We start from the raw sequence: 19390 nt of genomic DNA on the forward strand, positions 1-19390 counted from the left end.
GTTAGTTTAATATAAATAAATAAAAAGGAGTCGTTTATTGGAAGGTCGATGTGTGTGTTTATGGGCTACCTACAGGAGGGTTGATGGTCACCATGGGAAAGGAATTTGGGGTTTGTAGTGGGACGCTGAAGAGAAAGCTGTTAATCGATTGACAATAATATAAGTTAGAGGGCTAATTTTTCATGCCTCTAAACTAGGGGAAAAGGTGGCTATGATGAGCTGCTGTTTGGGTGAATCGATTGGAGTTTAGGGAAGGGTCTTGGGTAAAGAGGAGCTTTAATTGGATGAAGGAAAGGGAGGTTATCTGCTGAATAGAAAAGGAAGTTTAGTGTATGGATATGGGAGGTTTTTGCTGGCAAAAGCTGAGTGACGGATTGGTTTTTGGTTGGGTATTGAGCAACTATAAAGAAAAAGGAGTTGGGTGGCTTTGGTAAGGTAGCAAGGTAGTGGCTATATGGAAGCTAAACTGTAGAATTGAAAGGTGGAGCAAGGGCTGAAATTATGTAAAGGAATTGTGGCTTGAAGATGACGTTCAGTAAGGTAAACGAAGAGCAGCAGATGGCTCTTTGGAGCATTGGATTTGGAAGGCAACTTTCCGAAGGCAACTTCTGAAAGCAACATATTTTCCAAAAGATAATGAAAAAAGAACATGATTGCCAATTTATAGGCTTTTGAAAAGACTATTCCTAATCAAACTGACTTACTAATTCTACTCAAACTTAAAAAAAGAAAACAAATGAATCCATAAAAACTCTCACTCCAACTCCATCCCTAAAAAGTAGGAAAAAAAATCCAACTTTTCATCTTTTCCTTAAACAACCAAATAAAAATAAACTTCCTAATAAAATTCGTACTCCTAAAATTAAGGAAATATTGCTAAAACAATCCTTCTTTTGCTAAAACTATCAAATATCAAATATCCTAAAAATACTCTCCCACTCTATCTTGAATTTCTCAAAGGATCGACTATGATCCTAGATGCACCTGCATCACAGCTAGGGGTCGCAATCCAACCGAAACCGAACCGATACCAAACCGAAAATTCGGTTTCGGTTTGGTAAAAACTAAACCTATTCAAATTTTGGTTTGGTTTCGGTTTGGTTCTACCAAATCGATTCAAATTTCAAACCGAACCGAAAATTCAAATTTCGGTTTGGTTTCGGTTCGTTAGAACCAAACCGATTTAAATTTCAGTTTGGTTCGGTTTGGGGGTCAAACCGAACCGTTGCCACCCCTAATCACAGCATTCTTTAGCGAATTAAAAAAAAAAAAAAACTATAAAACACTCTACCACTGCTATTTCATGTGACATTTTTCGACTCACACACTCAATTCCAACATCAAGACTTCCTAAAGCAATTTCCACACCCAAGCCGGAAAGATATGGTAGACAAAAGCATTAACTCAGCCACTCGCCTATACACTCATGAGATAAAAGAACACAATCATAGAAAAGTTTTGGGCATGGAAGCTTTTGCCACCAAAAAAAGACCAAACCAAACCACTATTTCACTTTTGTGCATTCAAAGTCAAAAGATTCAATTTCCAAAAAGGCAGTTTCCCAATGCGACAACAAGAAATCGGAGACCGATGTTACATAACCTGGGGTTTAAAGTTAAAACAAGGGGCATCGATTTAACCGCTTTCTACCCATCTCCATGTTTATATGGGATATTGATTGTTTGTTAAATAAATGATGCAACGAAGAGACCCTTTACTGGTCTGGTTGAGTCAAACTGACATTGTTTCCTAGATTCCAAACTAGTTTAAATTTTGAAATGAGAAAGCATTACATTACATTACATGGGGTCTCGGGAAAATGAAAATCAATGTGCATTAAATGAGAGTAATTGATTTGTGGGGTGGAGGGGAATCCATGGCGTAGCAGATGAGCTTCTGTGGCTGCAAGTGATTGGACACCCAAAGCCCATACTCTATCTCTACGCTCTCACCACTTTCATCAACTGATCGCACGTATCAAACCACGAACTCCAATCCATCGCGTGTGTTTCCAAGATGACACTATATCTCACCCATCTTTTGTCTTTTTCAATCTTTGTACTGACACTGAAATCTGATAAGAAATACACAGAGCAATGCAAGGAGTGAGGAAATCGGGTCAAGTAAGGAGAAATGATAGTGAAATAAAAACCTATTTCATTTACCAGTTCAAATTTTCACAAGGCCAGACGCTTTCCTTTTTTTTGGTATATAATTAAGCTGAGATTGGAACTTCCACCATGGATGATCGGCGTACAAAAGGCTTCAACCAATTGAGCTACTGGACCAATCCCATTTACTCTTTTCAGTCTCTTATGCATTTTTTTCTGAAGCAATAGATGAATTAAAAGGAAACGATTAAAAGATTAGGGTTTTGGTTAGATCAAGTGATACGGAGTGGGTTATCAAGAAGATTGTTGTTCACCTTTCATGTAATCTATGGAAAGGATAAGAGATTTGATACGCCAGTACTCTTAACAGAAAGCTAAAATCTTGAGATGCGATTTCAAGGGAAAAGAGGAAAGAGGAAATAACCTAGAGTTAGGAAATCAGTATCGCATGTTCCATTTAGTTTATCCGCAAATCCCCTCACTATCAAGTATCAAAGCCACTCGAATCTCTCATCTTGATCTATGCAACAATATAATCTCACATGAGTTGAAATGACAAGACTAAAATGCATTTAAATATGAAAACTTCACTACAGATGAAGGAAATAGGAAAGCAAAAAATAAAAATGAAGAACCCAGAGAGGGACTAGATAATGGCAGGAAAGGCCTAAAAGAATAACATATACAGAATTGATAAAGGGGGAAATAATCACAAAATACCCATTTGAGATACCCCATGAAAATGGAGCTTTCTTCAACCCAAACCAAGGCATATGACTAGATAATAACAAGACGGGCCTAAGACAATAACATATAAAGAATTGATAAAGCGAGAAATAATCATCTTGTACCCATTTGAGATACCACATGAAAATGGATCGTTCAACACAAAGCAAGTGTTTCTCTGCCTGTAACTTTTAATAGAAAATCAGTATAAAAAAGATATCAAAATAAACTTCAAAACAGTGGCATGTAGAGATTACTTCCCTGCAATCTCTTCTGCATAGTCTTATTCAAAGATCCACCAATAGGAAATATCAGATCTCTGGCAAGAAACCCTGAGAAGTAGGAAGAGAAAAGAAAGTGGAAATGAAAGAAAATGAAATCCCTTATCCAAATCCCGGATCTGAAAATAACAGAAACGGACAGAGCAGATCCTGGAAGCCATCATGAAGAAACTTCTACCCAATGATAAAACTGCAAAAGGTTTAAGACTGACAAATCAATACATGATAACAGATTAGAAGAAAAAGAAGTAATGATGAAAACCTTTTTATTTCCCGTCAGAAACAATCACAGAGCAAAATAAAATAAAAAACAGTCAAAACCCATATCATTACACCAATCTACAACCCTCCAAACCTACCAAAAATAAATAAAAATCTACAACCCTCCCATAAATATTAGGACACAGCCCTCAAATCCAAAATCGCCGACCAAAAAATAAGGAAAAAAAAAGCTCCAAAATATACAAACCTTGTTAATCATCATCAGAGCTTGATCCAAAAAGTTGATTTGCATAGATGGAAGCTACAATTGAGGGGAATGAAGCCTGGTCCGGGGAAACCCATATCGATCTATCCTAGATCGAGATATAGGAAAACAAAAAGAAAAAAACTTTCTATGTTTTTTTTGTGAGTCCTCGAGCCAGACAACATTCCCCCAAAGGAAAAGCTTCCTCTTTCTCTTTCTGTCACTCCCCCAAGAGTCTCGCCTTCGTTCAAGGGCTATATGATGATAACGATGATGAAATGAATGATTATATGAGATAAAAAAAAAGATAAGAAAAAGGCAAAGCAAAGACGATGTAAAGACAAAAGAGCCGACCCTACAGCTGGGTTGCAGAAATGACCACGACCCCATGCATTCACCCCTTTTTTTCCTCAAAACCCTTTTCTCATCATCACACGTGAATCTAAATCTCATCATCATCTCTCCACAAAAAAATTCACTCACAACCCTCTCTCTCTCTCTCTCTCTCTCTCTCTCTCTCTCTCTCTCTCTCTATATATATATATATATATATATATATATATATATATATATATATAAGAACCCTAGAAATCTAGAGCCAATCTGGACCGTCCGATCTGGGAGATGATGGAATAAGAAGGAAACAAAGAAAACCCTATGGAAGGGTCAGAGGAGTGGTTGGGCTATTGAGCAGCCCGATAACAGAAATCCAATTAAATAATTAATTTGATTTTTCTAAAGGGTTTTGAGCTTTTCTATGGCCATTTGATTATGACAAAAAATAAAAAAGTCTTCTCGAGGGTACCCTCGTTTACTGCGTCCTTTTTACACCGGCGATGAAATCGAGGGGAGGCCCGACAGATAAGGTCAGGCTTACCCTTGGTCTTTCACACCTGTCTTGCCCAATTCCTCGCCGATTTTTTTATTTATTTTGGTAACCTAATGAGGGTATTTTGCTGCAAATCCCAACCTTTTTCTACTTTTGGGTCAATCGAAAAAGGGCCAAAACTGACATTTTCCCAATGAAATGGTTCAAAATTGGTAGGTACTTTAGGTCCTTAGGTAGGGCCACTGTTAATGGGTTGCGTTGATAAGAGTAAATTACCTTATGAAATTGATAGTTAATGCCCAAACCCCACCCTGCCTGTACGACATGACAACGCCATACACCTGCAAGACGAATCTCACAAATGTACAAGGCTATAAAGCAATAATAGAAAATAACCTCGCATTTCATTACTAAAATATCAAAGTAATTTTTAATGCGGACCCATCAGAGTCAAATCCAATCTCATCTCTTCCCCAAAGAGTCAAAGAGGAAATAAATTAATAAAGTCTTTACATACTATTCAAGTACTCACTTTCTAATAAACTGAAATAACTAAACTACATCTCTGAGTCCAAATCCAAAGCTAAGCGTCATGTTCCTCGTTATCTTCACGAGGGCCAAGACCTGAAAACTATTAAATAACCACAGTCAGCTGATAAGCTCAGTATATAATAAAGCACTACTCTAAGCACAGTCAAACATGTCAGGATTCAATAAGGTCAGATAGTTAAGGTCATAACTGAGTTCAAAGGTCTTATTTCTAATTCATATTAATCAAAGATCTTATTTCTTTTCTCTTTTCAAACCCTTATTTTAGGATTTCTAACTATCTAAATCTTTCATAGTTCATAGATCTTACCTGGACTCGCGGCTTCGACTTCGAAATCGCGATCTCCTCGGTCTTCTCCTTCTCTTTCTCCAATTTCTTTCTCTAGGGCTTAAACAAAATGTTTAGGGTTTGTTTAGCCATAAAAAGATGTATTTATAGGCTTTAGTAGGAAGCCCTAATCAGAGTTAATTTCAAACGGACAAAAACACCCCTCTTTTAAAGAGGGGGACAAAAATTTAAGTAGGGGGTATTTTGGGTATTTACATGCTACCCTCCTTATAAAAATTTCGTCCTCAAAATTTACTTATCACGTACCTGAGTTCTCAATCAGAAACGGATATTTCAATTTTATTTTCTCTTCCAGCTCACAGGTGGCTTCACGTTCTGAGTGATTCCGCCATTGAACTTTCACATATGGAATAGTCCTTCGCCTGAGAACTTGGTCCTTACGATTCACAATATGAATAGGTTGTTCTTCAAATGACAGATCTTCTCTCAGATTCGGAGGTTCTAATTCAATCACATGATTCGGATCTGATATGTACTTTCGTAACATAGACACATGAAATACATTGTGCACTCCAGACAATGATGGAGGTAAAGCCAATCGATAAGCCACTTTTTCAATCTTTTCTAATATTTCATATGGTCTCACAAATCTTGGGCTGAGTTTTCCTCCAACCCCAAACCGCATCACTCCCTTGGTGGGTGACACTTTCAGAAGTACCTTATGTCCAATCTGAAATTCCAATTCTCTTCGTCTGACATCTGCAAAGCTCTTTTGTCGGCTCTGTGCAGTGCGGAGATGCTCTTTAATCAAATGGATTTTGTCCACTGCTTGCTGGACAAAATTTGAGCCTAAGAGTTTTCTTTCACCCACATCATCCTAGCATATGGGTGATCTACATCTCCTTTCGTAAAGGGCCTCAAAAGGTGCCATGTTAATACAGGCCTGATAACTGTTACTGTAGGAAAATTCAATTAAAGGAAGATGGTCATCCCAAGATCCTTTCAAATCCATAACACAAGCCATGAGCATATCTTCTAAAATTTGAATAGTTCTTTCAGATTGTCCATCTGTCTGAGGGTGAAAAGCTGTACTGAATTTAAGGGAAGATCCCATTGTTGAATGTAAGCTATTCCAAAATTGAGATACAAAACGAGTGTCTTTATCTGGTACAATGGTTTTAGGCACACCATGATACTTCACTATCTGATCAACATATAACCAAGCCAACCTTTAAGGTGTCAAGCCAGTTCTAATAGGTATGAATGAGCTGTCTTTGTCAATCTGTCCACAATTACCGATGCGGAATCATTGCCTGAAGGAGTACGAGATAGAGCTGACACAAAATCCATTGTAATCTCCTCCCACTTCCATTCTGGGATGGGAAGTGGTTGCAATGTTCCGGGTGCTCTCTGATGTTCTGCTTTAATCACCTGACAACTCAGGCACTGAAATACATACTGAGCTATTTCTCTTTTCATATTGTTCCACTAGGAATTTTCTTTCAAGTCCTTATACATTTTTGTACCCCAGGGTATACAGAGTAACGTGAACTGTGCGCTTCCTTCAAAATTTTATTTTTCAAAACAAAGTCATTTGGAACACAAATGCGGTTACCAAACATCAGGGTACCATCATTGTGAGTCCGGAATTCAGATTCAGATCCTTCTTCGAACTTATTTCTGATTTTACAAAGTTCTGGGTCAGATTCCTAAGCTATTCTGATTCTTTCTTGCAATGTGGGCCGTACTTGGAGTGCTGTCATCAATACCCCAAAGTTCTTGCTAGAATTTCTATTTCTGATCTTTGGAGGTCTTCTAAAACATACTTCTGAGAAGTAATCAAAGTTGCCAAATTCACAGACGACTTCCGACTTAGAGCATCAGCTACCACGTTAGCCTTTCCAGGGTGATAGCTTATGGTAAAGTCGTAGTCATTCAACAGTTCTAGCCAACTCCTTTGTCTCATGTTCAATTCTTTCTGAGTAAAGATATACTTCAGACTCTTATGATCAGTGAAGATTTCACACGGTTCCCCATACAGATAATGCCTCCAAATTTTCAAGGCAAACACGACGGCTGCCAATTTCTCTTCATAAGGTTTCAACTGACGTGAAGCATACGCAATCACTTTGCCATTCTGCATCAACACACAGTCTAAGCCTTTCTTCGAGGCATCACTGTAAATCACAAATCCCATTTCACCAACAGGCAAAGTTAGGATGGGAGCAGAAACTAGCCTCTTTTTCAATTCCTGAAAGCTCTATTCACAGTCTTCAAACCAAACAAATTTTGTCCCTTTCCGTGTCAAACGGGTCAACAGAGCAGGCGAACGTGAAAAGTCCTGAACGAAAGGGCGGTACTATCCCGCCAATCCCTGAAAACTATGAATTTCAGGAACATTATTCGGCCTATTCCATTGGGTCTACTAAGATACCGTCTTTAGAGACCACATGACTACCCAAAAAGGAGATTGAGTCAAGCCAGAATTCACATTTCTTCAGTTTTCCATAAAGCTTCTCTTTTCTTAAGGTTTCTAAGACAATTCTCAAATGATGCTCGTGGTCAGACTAACTTCTAGAATATATCAGAATGTCGTCAATTAACACAACCACGAACTGGTCTAATAATGGTTTGAATATCCTGTTCTTTAGGTCCATAAAAGTTGTCGGGGCATTGGTTAAACCAAATAGCATAACAAGAAACTCATAATGGCCATACCGAGTACAGAAGGCCGTTTTCAAAATGTCTTCTGATTTGATCCTCAACTAATGATATCCCGATCAAAGATCGATCTTGGAAAACACACATGCCCCCTGCAATTGATCAAACAAATCATCTATCCGCGGAAGCAGATATTTATTCTTTATGGTAACTTTGTTCAATTCCCTGTAATCTATACATAATCTCATACTTCTATCTTTCTTCTTAACGAACAACATTGGTGCTCCCCATGGTGAAACACTGGGTCACACAAAACCCTTCTCTAAGAGTTCTTCCAACTAACTTTTCAATTCTGTCATTTCTAAAGGTGCCATACAATATGGGGCCTTAGAAATAGGCGCCGTTCCAGGAGCTACGTCAACAGTAAATTCAACTTCTCTATTCGGAGGTAGACCTGGAAGGTCTTCGGGAAACACATCTGTAAATTCCCTAACTATAGGGATGTTCTCAATCTTCATATCAATATCATTGATCTCAACTACTGAGGCCATGAAAGCTTTACAACCTTGTCTAAGGAGTCGACAAGCTTGTATAGCAGACAAAACTATAGGAGTCAAGTGAGCTCCACTCCCTTCAAAATAAAACTTCTCTTCTCCCGGAATTTCAAAAGTCACTACTTTCTTATTGCAATCTACTAAAGCATGATGCGTAGATAACCAGTCCATACCCATAATCATATTGAAATCAGACAACTCCAGCAAGATAAGATCTGCTAACAGTTCTCTATTTTCAATTCTGACAGGACACATCTTACTAATTCGGTTAGTCAAAATCTCTTTTCATACTGGGCTGCTAACACACAGATCATAATCAAGAGGTGAAGTAGGTAAACCGTGTAGTGTAGCAAAAGCAGATGAAACAAACGAGTGTGTAGCTCCAGAGTTAAATAGTGCATGACCAAAAGAGGATGTTGTACGCATAGTACCTGATACTACTGTGCCAGTGACCTAAGAGTCCTGATGAGTAAGAGCATAAGCTCGAGCCGGAACACGAGGTCTTTCATTTCTTTGGCCCTTGAGAATTAACAAGTGCAAATCTACTCTTAATAGTCTGAGTCTGAACTGTCTGAGCTCAAACAGTAGGTGTCCCCTGAACTGATTGGGCATCTCCTGCCAGATGAGGACACTCCCCATTTCTGTGGCCTACCTCGCCACATCGGAACAAGCCTCCGTATTCCACCTACAAGTCTCAATAGGGTGGTTCTTTCCACAACGATCACATTTAGGGGCAACTGGTCTATTCGATGCTGACTTATTCTGATAGCCCCCACGATTTTCTTGCTTTCCTCTAGGCTCTTTAAAAGCAGGAGGTTTGGGCGCTTGGTGATTCGGGGCTGATCCCCCTAGGATCTTGTCCTTTATTTTCACCTTCTCTATTTCTTTTCTTTTGATTAGCTTGAGCATAGGCTCAAGCTTCCTGATGAACTGCTTCAAGTTTCTTTGCCTTTCTACCAAATCTTCATAAGATTCAAGGGCTGTAGATCCGGCTATCCCCTTCTTCAGGTACATTGCTAATCCAAATTTAAATTTATTTCTCTTTGCTTCGTCGTCAGGTACCAAAGAAGGTACAAAACGAGCCAACCTATCAAATTCCGCTTCATAGTCATCCAGGGTCATATCTCCTTGCACCAACTGGGTAAATTCTTGATGCATACGGTACAAAGTACTGCGAGGAAAGAATATCACAAGAAACTCGGTACAGAACGTCGCCCAAGTGAATGGTCCCCGATGGTGCTCATATTTTCTTTGGATTCCCTTCCACCAATGAAGGGCTCTCCCTTCCAACATATAGGTGGCATATTTCACTCTATTTTTATTTCTATTACAGTTCATTGCCTCAAAGGCCTTTTTTGCATTCTCTAGCCAAGACTCGGCATCATCTGCCGCAGCCGATTCCTTAAAAACTTTCAGTGAAAGCCTCATAAATTTAGAAATTCCAAATACTTGATGTGGCTATCCTGCCACCGGTGGTACTTGAACTTGTGGTTGCTGCTGCTGAGGTTGCTGACATTGTTGATTTGCCAATCCAATCATGGCTCTCAAGAAATTCCTCATTTCAGTTCTTTCTTGTTCAATATTATCTTGAGGCGGAGGTACCCCAAGATTCTCATTCTGTGCTTGACCTCCTTGAACTGGAGGATCCTGAACCACTTGCTCTTCTTGGACACCATGGTTCTGATTTTCCTGAATCTCTGGCTCTCCTTGAGCCACATTCTGATTTCCCTCTATAATGTCATTGAGGGCTCTAGTACGATTGACTGGAGTTCCATGACCACCACATCCTCCTCAAGTTGCCATAATCATAAATCCAATCCAATAGAATGTTTGATCAGTAACTATCTAGAATATAGCTACATACATATATTGTATTCATATAGTACTACAAAACATTTCCATTTAGAACCAATATCTATCCATCATATATTTGTCATGATTGTTACCCAATTACAAACTCGAATCCTTCCCAAGCGTCCCCAGGTGCATTTGAATTTATAATTAGGATATGATCGCACAACTGATTTATGTGTTGTCTAGCATCCTCGATACATACAAACCTATCAAGCGCTTCCTAATTGCACTTTATCTAAATCTCCAATTCTCACAGTCAAAGTCCTTTGTTCGGATAATTCTACCTAGGACCTAAAGCCTAGGCTCTAATACTACTTTTCTGTCACGTCCCAAACCCCACCCTGGGCGTAGGACATGACAGCACCACACACCTTCAAGACGAATCTCACAAATGTACAAGGCTACAAAGCAATAATAGAAAATAACCTGGCATTTCATAACTAAAATATCAAAGTAATGATTAATGCGGACCCATCAGAGCCAAATCCTATCTCATCTCTTCCCAAAAGAGTCAAAGCGGAAATAAATTAATAAAGTCTTTACATACTATTCAAGTACTCACTTTCTAATAAACTGAAATAACTAAACTAAATCTCTCAGTCCAAATCCAAAGCTAAGCATCCTGTTCCTCGTTATCTTCACGAGGGCCAAGACTTGAAAAATATTTAATAACCACAGTCAGCTGATAAACTAGTACATAATAAAGCACTACTCTAAGCACAATCAAACATGTCAGGATTCAATAGGGTCAGATAGTCAAAGTCAAAATTGAGTTCAAAGGTCTTAACTGATTCATTAGGCATAAACAGTTATAAGTGCATGTCAAATATGATTCTAAATTCCAAACCCTAGTTTGGATCAAAGTCAGAGTTTTCAGAGTTCCTGTACAGAAGGTTCAGGGTTCAAATATACTTCAGAGTCATCAGCATGGTTCAGAAGACATGTTATTCCTTATACATCGACAGTCCACGCTGTTCAGAATCAGTTCCTGAAGCTCAGATACAAGTCGACAGGGCCAGTGTTTTATCCCACTGACGGGCTAGAAGTTCCAATGTACTACCTCCACGGTGGGTTCAGAGTTGCCAAATGTTTTACCCCCATATGGCATGGTCCAGAAATTATCCAAGCCTCCATAGAAGTGTTCAAAATGTCCAAGGTTCATATTCAAATGGTTTAGAATATTCAAAGTTCAAACTAATAGTTCACTGGTTTCAGAGTTCAAAGTAGATGTTCATAACAGTATTTCAGAACAGTTATTTCAAAGGTTCAAAACAAAAACAGTAGGTGAAACAAAATAGCATGATGGACTCAAAGCTAATTCAGAAGTTCAAAGTATCAATACAGGTTTCCAAAGTCAATACTGATTCAAATGAGAAGGGTTTATAATACCCAAAGTAGTACGTTATTACGTACCTCAAAGAAGTTCTATTCTTTTCTTAATTCTGACTACGATTCAATATCCTGATTTGAGCAGAACATAAGTGACAAATAAGGGCCCATTTGAATAAGTTATCCATTTCTGAAGTTTTGGAAAAATTGTCGCGCAGGTCGTCCGAGAATTACGGACGTCCGAGGATCCATCTGTCACCAAACTTGGTACTCACAAACGTCCACTATTTTTCGGACGTCCGCCCCACGCGCGGACCCAGATTTCTTCTAAACACGATTTTCCACCGTTTTGTCACTAAAACGGCCTTAACTCCTTCATTTGGGGTTCAAAACGCACGAGGTCGGATCCGATGGATTCCTATCAGCGAGAGGAATCCATTAAATCTGATTTCACGCTCTGAATTCATATGCATAATTTAAGAAAGAAATCATAAAAGATTCTACGTCGAATCTTTAAAGTTCTAATTTCTGAATTCAGATTCAAATATATTGATTTTGAGTTCGTTGGAATCGTAATTCAATATCGGATCCAAGAAACTCAAGATCAACCCAAAGATTCTTATTTCTAATTCATATGAATCAAAGATCTTATTTCTTTTCGCTTTTCAAACCCTTGTTTTAGGATTTCTAACTATCCAAATCTTTCATAGTTCATAGATCTTACCTGGACTTGCGACTTCGACTCCGAAATCGCGATCTCTTCGGTCTTCGCCTTCTCTTTCTCCAATTTCTTTCTCTAGGGCTTTAACAAAATGTTTAGGGTTTGTTTAGCCATAAAAAGATGTATTCATAGGCTTTATTGGGAAGCCTTAATCAGAGTTAATTTTAAACGGACAAAAACGCCCCTGTTTTAAAGAGGGGAACGAAAATTTAAGTGGGGGGTATTTTGGGTATTTACAGTTAACTTTTCCATATCATGTAAAAAGAGACTTTAGCAATATTTTGCAATGGTTGTGGTCTTTTTGTATACTTACCAAAAATGTTATTTATTTGGCGAATAGTAAATGCTAAAGTGAAGGGTGCCCTTGCAAATATTGGCCTCAGGAGCAAGCACTGGATCCACGTCGTCAAAGTGCGTTTATAATAGCACCGAGAAGTATAAAAATAAAAAACAATAATTAAGAAAAATTAAAAATTAAAAAGATAATTAATGCACTTTGGTGATGTGGGCCGAATGAGGGCGTCCTTGCAAATATCGGCCTCAAGTGTCAAGCCAAAAACCAAAATCCGGCCCATGCGTATAATAGTGCCACATATTCATGATCATAAGTCACGAACATGTAAGGCATCTCAAGTGCATTTAATATACAGAGCATAACTAAATTAACTAATCTCATAAATATGAATGATTATCTGTGAGAGTAAAAGTAACTATGGAAGCTAAGGTTAATTGTCCAATCAAACTATAAGGAATGATAAAATGAATAGAATGTTTAGAAAATCTACTACTACTGTCTCTAAAAATAATCAACGGCAAATCCTAAGATTCACCTTGCTCAATACCAGATCCTGCAAAACACAATCTCCTATTGTTCGTCGTCTCTAAATCAATAATAAGGAATGAGCTAAAGCCCAACCATAGAGACAAGTTCTAAATAACAATAAATATCATGAGTAATAACATGGTAAAATCCTTCTAAAGTAATTGTATTAACTGGCATTCAATGTATTAACTGGCATTCAATGTATTAGTTTGGCATAACAAAATTGGCCAAATATAATTAGTACAAGATAAACTGTATTAACATGCTGGTAAACTCTAACTAGCATGGTGATACTAGCATGCTAATCTACTGTTAAGGAACCTTCCCGCTATCTAGTAGGCAGCAAGATCCCCATTACTTTTGTGGAAGATCTCACCCTCAAGAGGTACTACAAGGGATCATGCTCTTGAAGGTGCTGCGAGAGACAACAACTATGGCTCGATCAAAGAACTGTAGACTACATAAAGTCGCCCCCATGCTATGAGGATCCAAATCTTGTCCTATAATGACCACAACTGTTGCATCTTACTTGCACAAAAACTATGTCCCAATCCATATCCGTGACTAATCAAAGTCACACAGGCGTATAACGTGCAAACTGGTAGATCTGTACCCGAAACATATGATACTACGTATCATGAACAATTGTTAATTGTAAAGTAAGTCTATGTGTAAACTAACACCTCAATAACTACATCAATTAAACTTGGTACATGCATAATTTGCAAAGCAATCATCTAGTAGATGGAACAATAAGTATTTAAACAAGTCTACTCATAGAGATTTAGTTCATAAGTTCGACACGAATAAGACTTCTAATAAAATCCCAAACTCCTCTATAAAATCACCTAATAAAATATATAATATTATGATCTAAACAATGATTTTAGTGTGATCAGCACAAGGCCCCCGTACCCACGATGGTGCTACTCTATAAAGATATTGGTTGTGTCTTTCCCATCACCAATTGGGTTTGGGAAAGTTGGTAGGGCCATGATCCTACAAGTCGCGGGTTCGAGTATCCCCGGGCGCATCGCTGGGGGGATTGTTGTGGGTCAGGGGCTCAGTGATGCCCCCGCTCGAAGGGCTAGTGTTGTGGGCCAAGGGATCAGCACAAGGCCACTGTACCTGCTATTGTGCTACTCTATAAAGATATTGGTTGCGCCTTTCCCATCATCAAATGGTTTTGGGAAATTTGGTAGCGTGCGTCATGAGGAAGCCAGAGGAAGCCGACAAACTAAGCCAGAGGAAGCGACAAATTAAAGCCGAACCGGGCAAACCTTTCGATTTTTCCTTGGTTAGCTATCTCAGTCGTCCGACCAAGGCTTGGTTGACCGACCAGAAAATTTGGTCGGTTGGCTGAGACCGGCACAACCGACACCCAGTCAATTCTGTTCCACTTAATCCCTCTTTCATGGCAACGAGATGTACGACTTTAGGATCCTTTTCCGCATGATCTCCCTCCAAAAAAAAAATATTTTCAACCTCCAAAGCACTTGAAATAAATTGATTAAGCATCCTTCAGATCTTTACTTGATTAAGTTTGAAATACAGGTATGACAATCCAAGAGGGGGAGTGAATTGGTCAATTAGAAATTTTAGGCTTAATTAAGGGAGATTAAAAATTAATCCATTTAATTAAGCACTATTTAGTCTAACCCATGTTCAAATAGGTATATCAATAAAATCTAGGGTTTAGACATTCTAATCACGCATATTTAGCTAACCCTTGTTCAAATAGATATTATAATGCAATTTAGGGTTTAGACATTTAACTTAAGTGCATTCACTAACCCTTGTTCAATTAAAGCATAAACATAAGTAAGGTTAAAGATTACAAATCACAACACATGCGAGAAAGAGAGAGAAAAGAGCAAGCATCCACAAGGCACAAGATTTATAGTGGTTCGGTCACAACATGACCTACTCCACTCTTCCAAGTTTACCTCGTTGGAATCTCTACTAAAATGATGAAGCCGTACACCCGACTCCTTTATCTCCAAAGGGAACAAACCCTTGCTTTTCCATTCTCAAGAGCCAAAGTGAAGCCCATCTGCATGAAGCCTTCGGCGAGAGGACACACCCTCATATACCGTCTTCACCTTTCTTGGGCCGAAGAGGCGACCCTCGTCTTCACCTTTGTTCATGGGCCGAAGAGAAGACCCTCCTCTTCACAATTATTACCGGGTCGAAGAGAAGACCCTCAATGAAGAACAAATAAAATGAAAAACACTCAATCCCTCTTAATAGGGGAATTACAACTTTGTAAGCTCACAATCACTCCCAAGAAAGGCCCTATGGAGTGCTTCTTGATAACATGTAGAAATGGAAGATCAAAGAAGTTTTTATCTTTTGAAATAAAAATGTTGAAGCTCAAAGAGAAATGGGATTTGATCTTCCTCTAATGTTTAAAAGCTTGTAGAGATAGGTTTTAATCATGTATATATAGTGTATTTGAAAATATGACTGTTTGGGGTAAAACTGTAAATAAATGGCTTGAAAAAAACAAGCAGAAAATGCCCCAACGGCTAGTTTACTCGACCGCGGTGGTCGACCGGGATACGGCGGTCGCCTGCCCCTATCGGGCGCCCTATTCTATTTTCAAATTTCTTGCCGTCACGGTCGACCGGCCACATGGCGGTCGCCCGCCCTAGATCCAAATTGGATTACTTCTGTAGAAATAGAAGAGCATCCGCGGTCACCCGTATTATCCCGGTCGACCAGCCCGATAAAATTCGAGATGGCCTGGATTTCCAGGTTCCATCCCGCGGTTGCCCGGAATAGCCCAATTGACCGGCCCTGAGTGAAATTCCATTTTTAACTTTAAAATCCAGGGGCTTTTGGGCTATGGTCTTTGGACTTAAGTCCAAGGTTTTCAAACACATTTTTGGGTGTGTTGATGGTTTTCAAAGATGTAAAATGTTAAGTATAAAAACCATTTGAAAACCTTTTGAAAGTGCATTTAAACATAAAATCAAGAGGACTCCAAATACATTCTAAAAATAAGAACCTTGAGTCTTTTTGGAATGTCTTGGCTCCTTTGCACTTTCTTAGACTTCTTCAGCTTGGGTGAACATCTTGTCCTTGTCTTGGCTCTTGTGACTTGTCCTCCAATCTTCAATGCATGTTGAGGTACATGAGGTGTCACAATGGCATGTTCAACTCCAAGCTCATTCTTAACACTTGCTTAGGAACTTGTGGGATCTTCATGTTGAGTTACTTTACGTGAGCATCTTCAAATGAGGATGAGCTCTTGGTTTCTTTGATCCTTGATCCACAAGCCATGTGTTGTGAAGAGTTGGGTAATGGCGATTATGACATGATAATCATGTATACAACACAAGACCTCAAAGCAACACATCAGTCCATAAATGCTAATCAATTTGGTTTGCTAGCATCAAAACAAAAAGGTAAGGTGAATGATTAACCCATGGAAACCCTTGGGCTTACATTCTCCCCCTTTTTTATGATAGCAAATAAATTGATTAGGGAGGCAGGAGATATTAAACAAATATATGAATAAGCATTAAATACAATAAACAATTAAGCAATGCTCCCCCTCACTATATGCACAGGTATAATAAATGAATGTAAAGCATGTGGTGCATATACACTTGGACTACCTAATCAATTCCCAAAATTCTCCTCCTTTTGGCAACAGCAAAAAGGTAGGGATATGCAAGTGTGAGTACAAGTGGGGTGTCAAGAGGAAGAACAACTCATAAGAGTTATTCAAAGTGTATATGATGTGTCAATAAAGCTCATATGATGCTTATCAAAATAGAAAACAAAGTAAAGAGCATGATATGCAGATTTTGTTTTTCAAAAGATATGCAAGTTAAGCACAATTATGGGGGCAATAGACTATGTGAGCATATCACAATGGTCTATATAAATATGAAAAAGCAACCATTTGGCTCTCCCGTCCTTTATTTGTCATTGGCCCAAGGTGAAACCTATGATAGGGCATGACCAAGCAGAATGGTTTAAAATGTGAGTGATTTAAACACTTGGGCTTCATTTGCAACTTATAAGAGGATGAGTCTCTACCTTAGCAAGGATATACTCAAGTATTAGACATAACTTTCAACTTCACAAGTTGCATTGTGAAGGGGATCTATTGACAATAAGCAGACAAGTCTCTTCCAGAGCATTGATATGCTCTGAACTATAATATAACATTTTTGAGATGACTTATTTCGTGCTCATAGAGATTTACACATATCAAAGTGAAAGCTCCCCCTGACTCAGTACATCTAATTTAAATGTAATAGATCAAGGCACATAGAACCCATGATTTAATTGATCACCTTTAACCATTCGGATTGCTCCATTCATAAACCAATCACACATTGAATATGAATGGATGATTATTAGACATAGGATATGAGTTTAAAGCAGTTGGTCTAATAAACATATGGATAAGAGAATGAAATCAATGAGGTACATATCCATGGCAACCAAAAGATCATGTATACATAGATGAGAATCATAAGGCTCAATATACATGATCAAAATGGAAGATTAATACCACATTTCTTTTCTTACTTCAAGAAGTGATAATAGTAGTATTTGGAAATCTCTCGAAAGAGGTAAACCTAAACTTCTTTTCTTCTATCAGGAACTCTTCTACTAATGAATGTTTAGAAGTGCTTAGATCAATACTTATCCCTTTCTTCCATGTAAGGGAGCATCATTTGACAAATCTTTCCGGATTGAGAGATTGGGTACTTGTTTTAAATCTTCTCCTTCAACAAAGGGTCATCCTTGAAAGAATGATCATGAAGTGCACATCCCAGCCTTTAGACAGAGTCTTCAATTTCCTTAGTCTCTGTTTATCCTTCACAGTGGAAGAATGTGGAGATGGACAGAGAAAAATTGAGTATATCTACCATCTTATGGATATGATCTGAGTGGGGTCCTCCGAAGCTAAAATCTTGGAAGAGATGATGGGACATGACAAACTCAAAAATATTTAAATCATCCATCTTCCAAGAAATTGTCATTAGCCTTAGATAATTCTTATAATGCAAGGCCTGACAATACACAATGGCTATAGATAAGAATGTAAAAACACAGCCATTGGATCTTATCATGATTAAAGATGTTCTTATCTTTCATAGCACATGATAAGAGATTACTTAATAGACAATGAGATGATCATCTCAAGCATTGTCCATTAAAGAAGGGTTCTAGAGATTTTTCAAACTTTAGAACAAGATACTTATTATTGGCAAAGATAGAAATATATAAGTCTATCCAAGATAAGTATAAGGCCAAAAAGGATATGGTACTAAGGCTTTAGGCCAAGGGAACTTGTCAGAAGATGAGAGATGATCTCAAATTTAAAGAATAGGACAAGACCCAACTACAACACACATGGAGCAATGTGACTCCACATGAGTGTACTTATCATATGTGATGCATATCATGATAATATGGATGGACAGACATTGAGCATGTATAGCTCTCCCTTTGCAAGTGACTCATACAATGTATGAATCCAAAGGGCTGTCCAACCACATAGACACCAAAGGATTTAAAGGTGAATAATTTTCAAACCACCCTTGGGCCACTAAAGCATGATTGCTATAGATAGTCATATGATACCAAAAGAGGTGACAACCTAACAGACCAAGCTCCCCCTAAATATATGCAAATAATATATATGTATATATAATACACAAGGCACATATGGCTTCTTACGGTTAAGATGCTGGCTAAAAACCAAAGAAATTAGTGTTTTAATTAGAAAGTGAGTGTACACTCTCCATCTTACAGGTAAGAGTACTAAGAGTACTAATTGAGTGATTTTTAAATTTATATTTACCATTTTTACCATATACCTAGTAGCATGCAAGGAAAAATAACTATAGATTATCAATTAAGCACAATTCTATAGGACTTAGACATTATCAGAGGGATCAATAGAATCCCATGTCTAAGAGAGACATCCATGGCTCATTCAATGAGAGCATTCGTGGATAGTCTACCATGTTTGGACACACGAATCATGGTCCAAACATTTATGCCTATATCCACAAACCATCATATAAAAATAGGGCATTTAAGCACAAAGTGCAAAAGGCCCATGGAAAACCAAGATGTGTGGGAAATAAGTGTTCCCATCACAATGTGTTATATGATAACCATAACAATGAGAAACTGCCCAACAATAGTACTAGATTCCTATGACA

At 38.3% G+C, this 19390-nt stretch overlaps 1 protein-coding gene and 1 long non-coding RNA gene across 5 annotated transcripts; both read right to left on the reverse strand.

The window, feature by feature from the left end:
* Window positions 1-1752: 1752 nt before the first annotated feature.
* Window positions 1753-4082, reverse strand: LOC143883645 (uncharacterized). Of its 4 annotated transcripts, XR_013252459.1 has the most exons (6): window positions 3944-4082; window positions 3588-3838; window positions 2963-3308; window positions 2536-2631; window positions 2166-2327; window positions 1753-2074 (listed from the first exon to the last, which is right to left on the reverse strand). It is a non-coding gene; the product is annotated as an uncharacterized LOC143883645 (long non-coding RNA). The 4 variants fall into 4 exon arrangements; XR_013252460.1 differs by having other exon boundaries at window positions 2536-3169; XR_013252457.1 differs by having other exon boundaries at window positions 2536-3308.
* Window positions 4083-8250: 4168 nt separating this feature from the next.
* Window positions 8251-8721, reverse strand: LOC143883058 (uncharacterized). Its single transcript, XM_077386420.1, has one exon. It carries the CDS (start codon window positions 8719-8721, stop codon window positions 8251-8253), a length of 471 nt encoding a protein of 156 aa, XP_077242535.1.
* Window positions 8722-19390: the final 10669 nt, after the last annotated feature.

Source organism: Tasmannia lanceolata, unplaced genomic scaffold, assembly GCF_043159265.1.
Source record: "Tasmannia lanceolata isolate RefF3 unplaced genomic scaffold, GAP_Taslan_0.1 ptg000008l, whole genome shotgun sequence".
In the NCBI taxonomy this organism is placed as follows: Eukaryota; Viridiplantae; Streptophyta; class Magnoliopsida; order Canellales; family Winteraceae; genus Tasmannia; species Tasmannia lanceolata.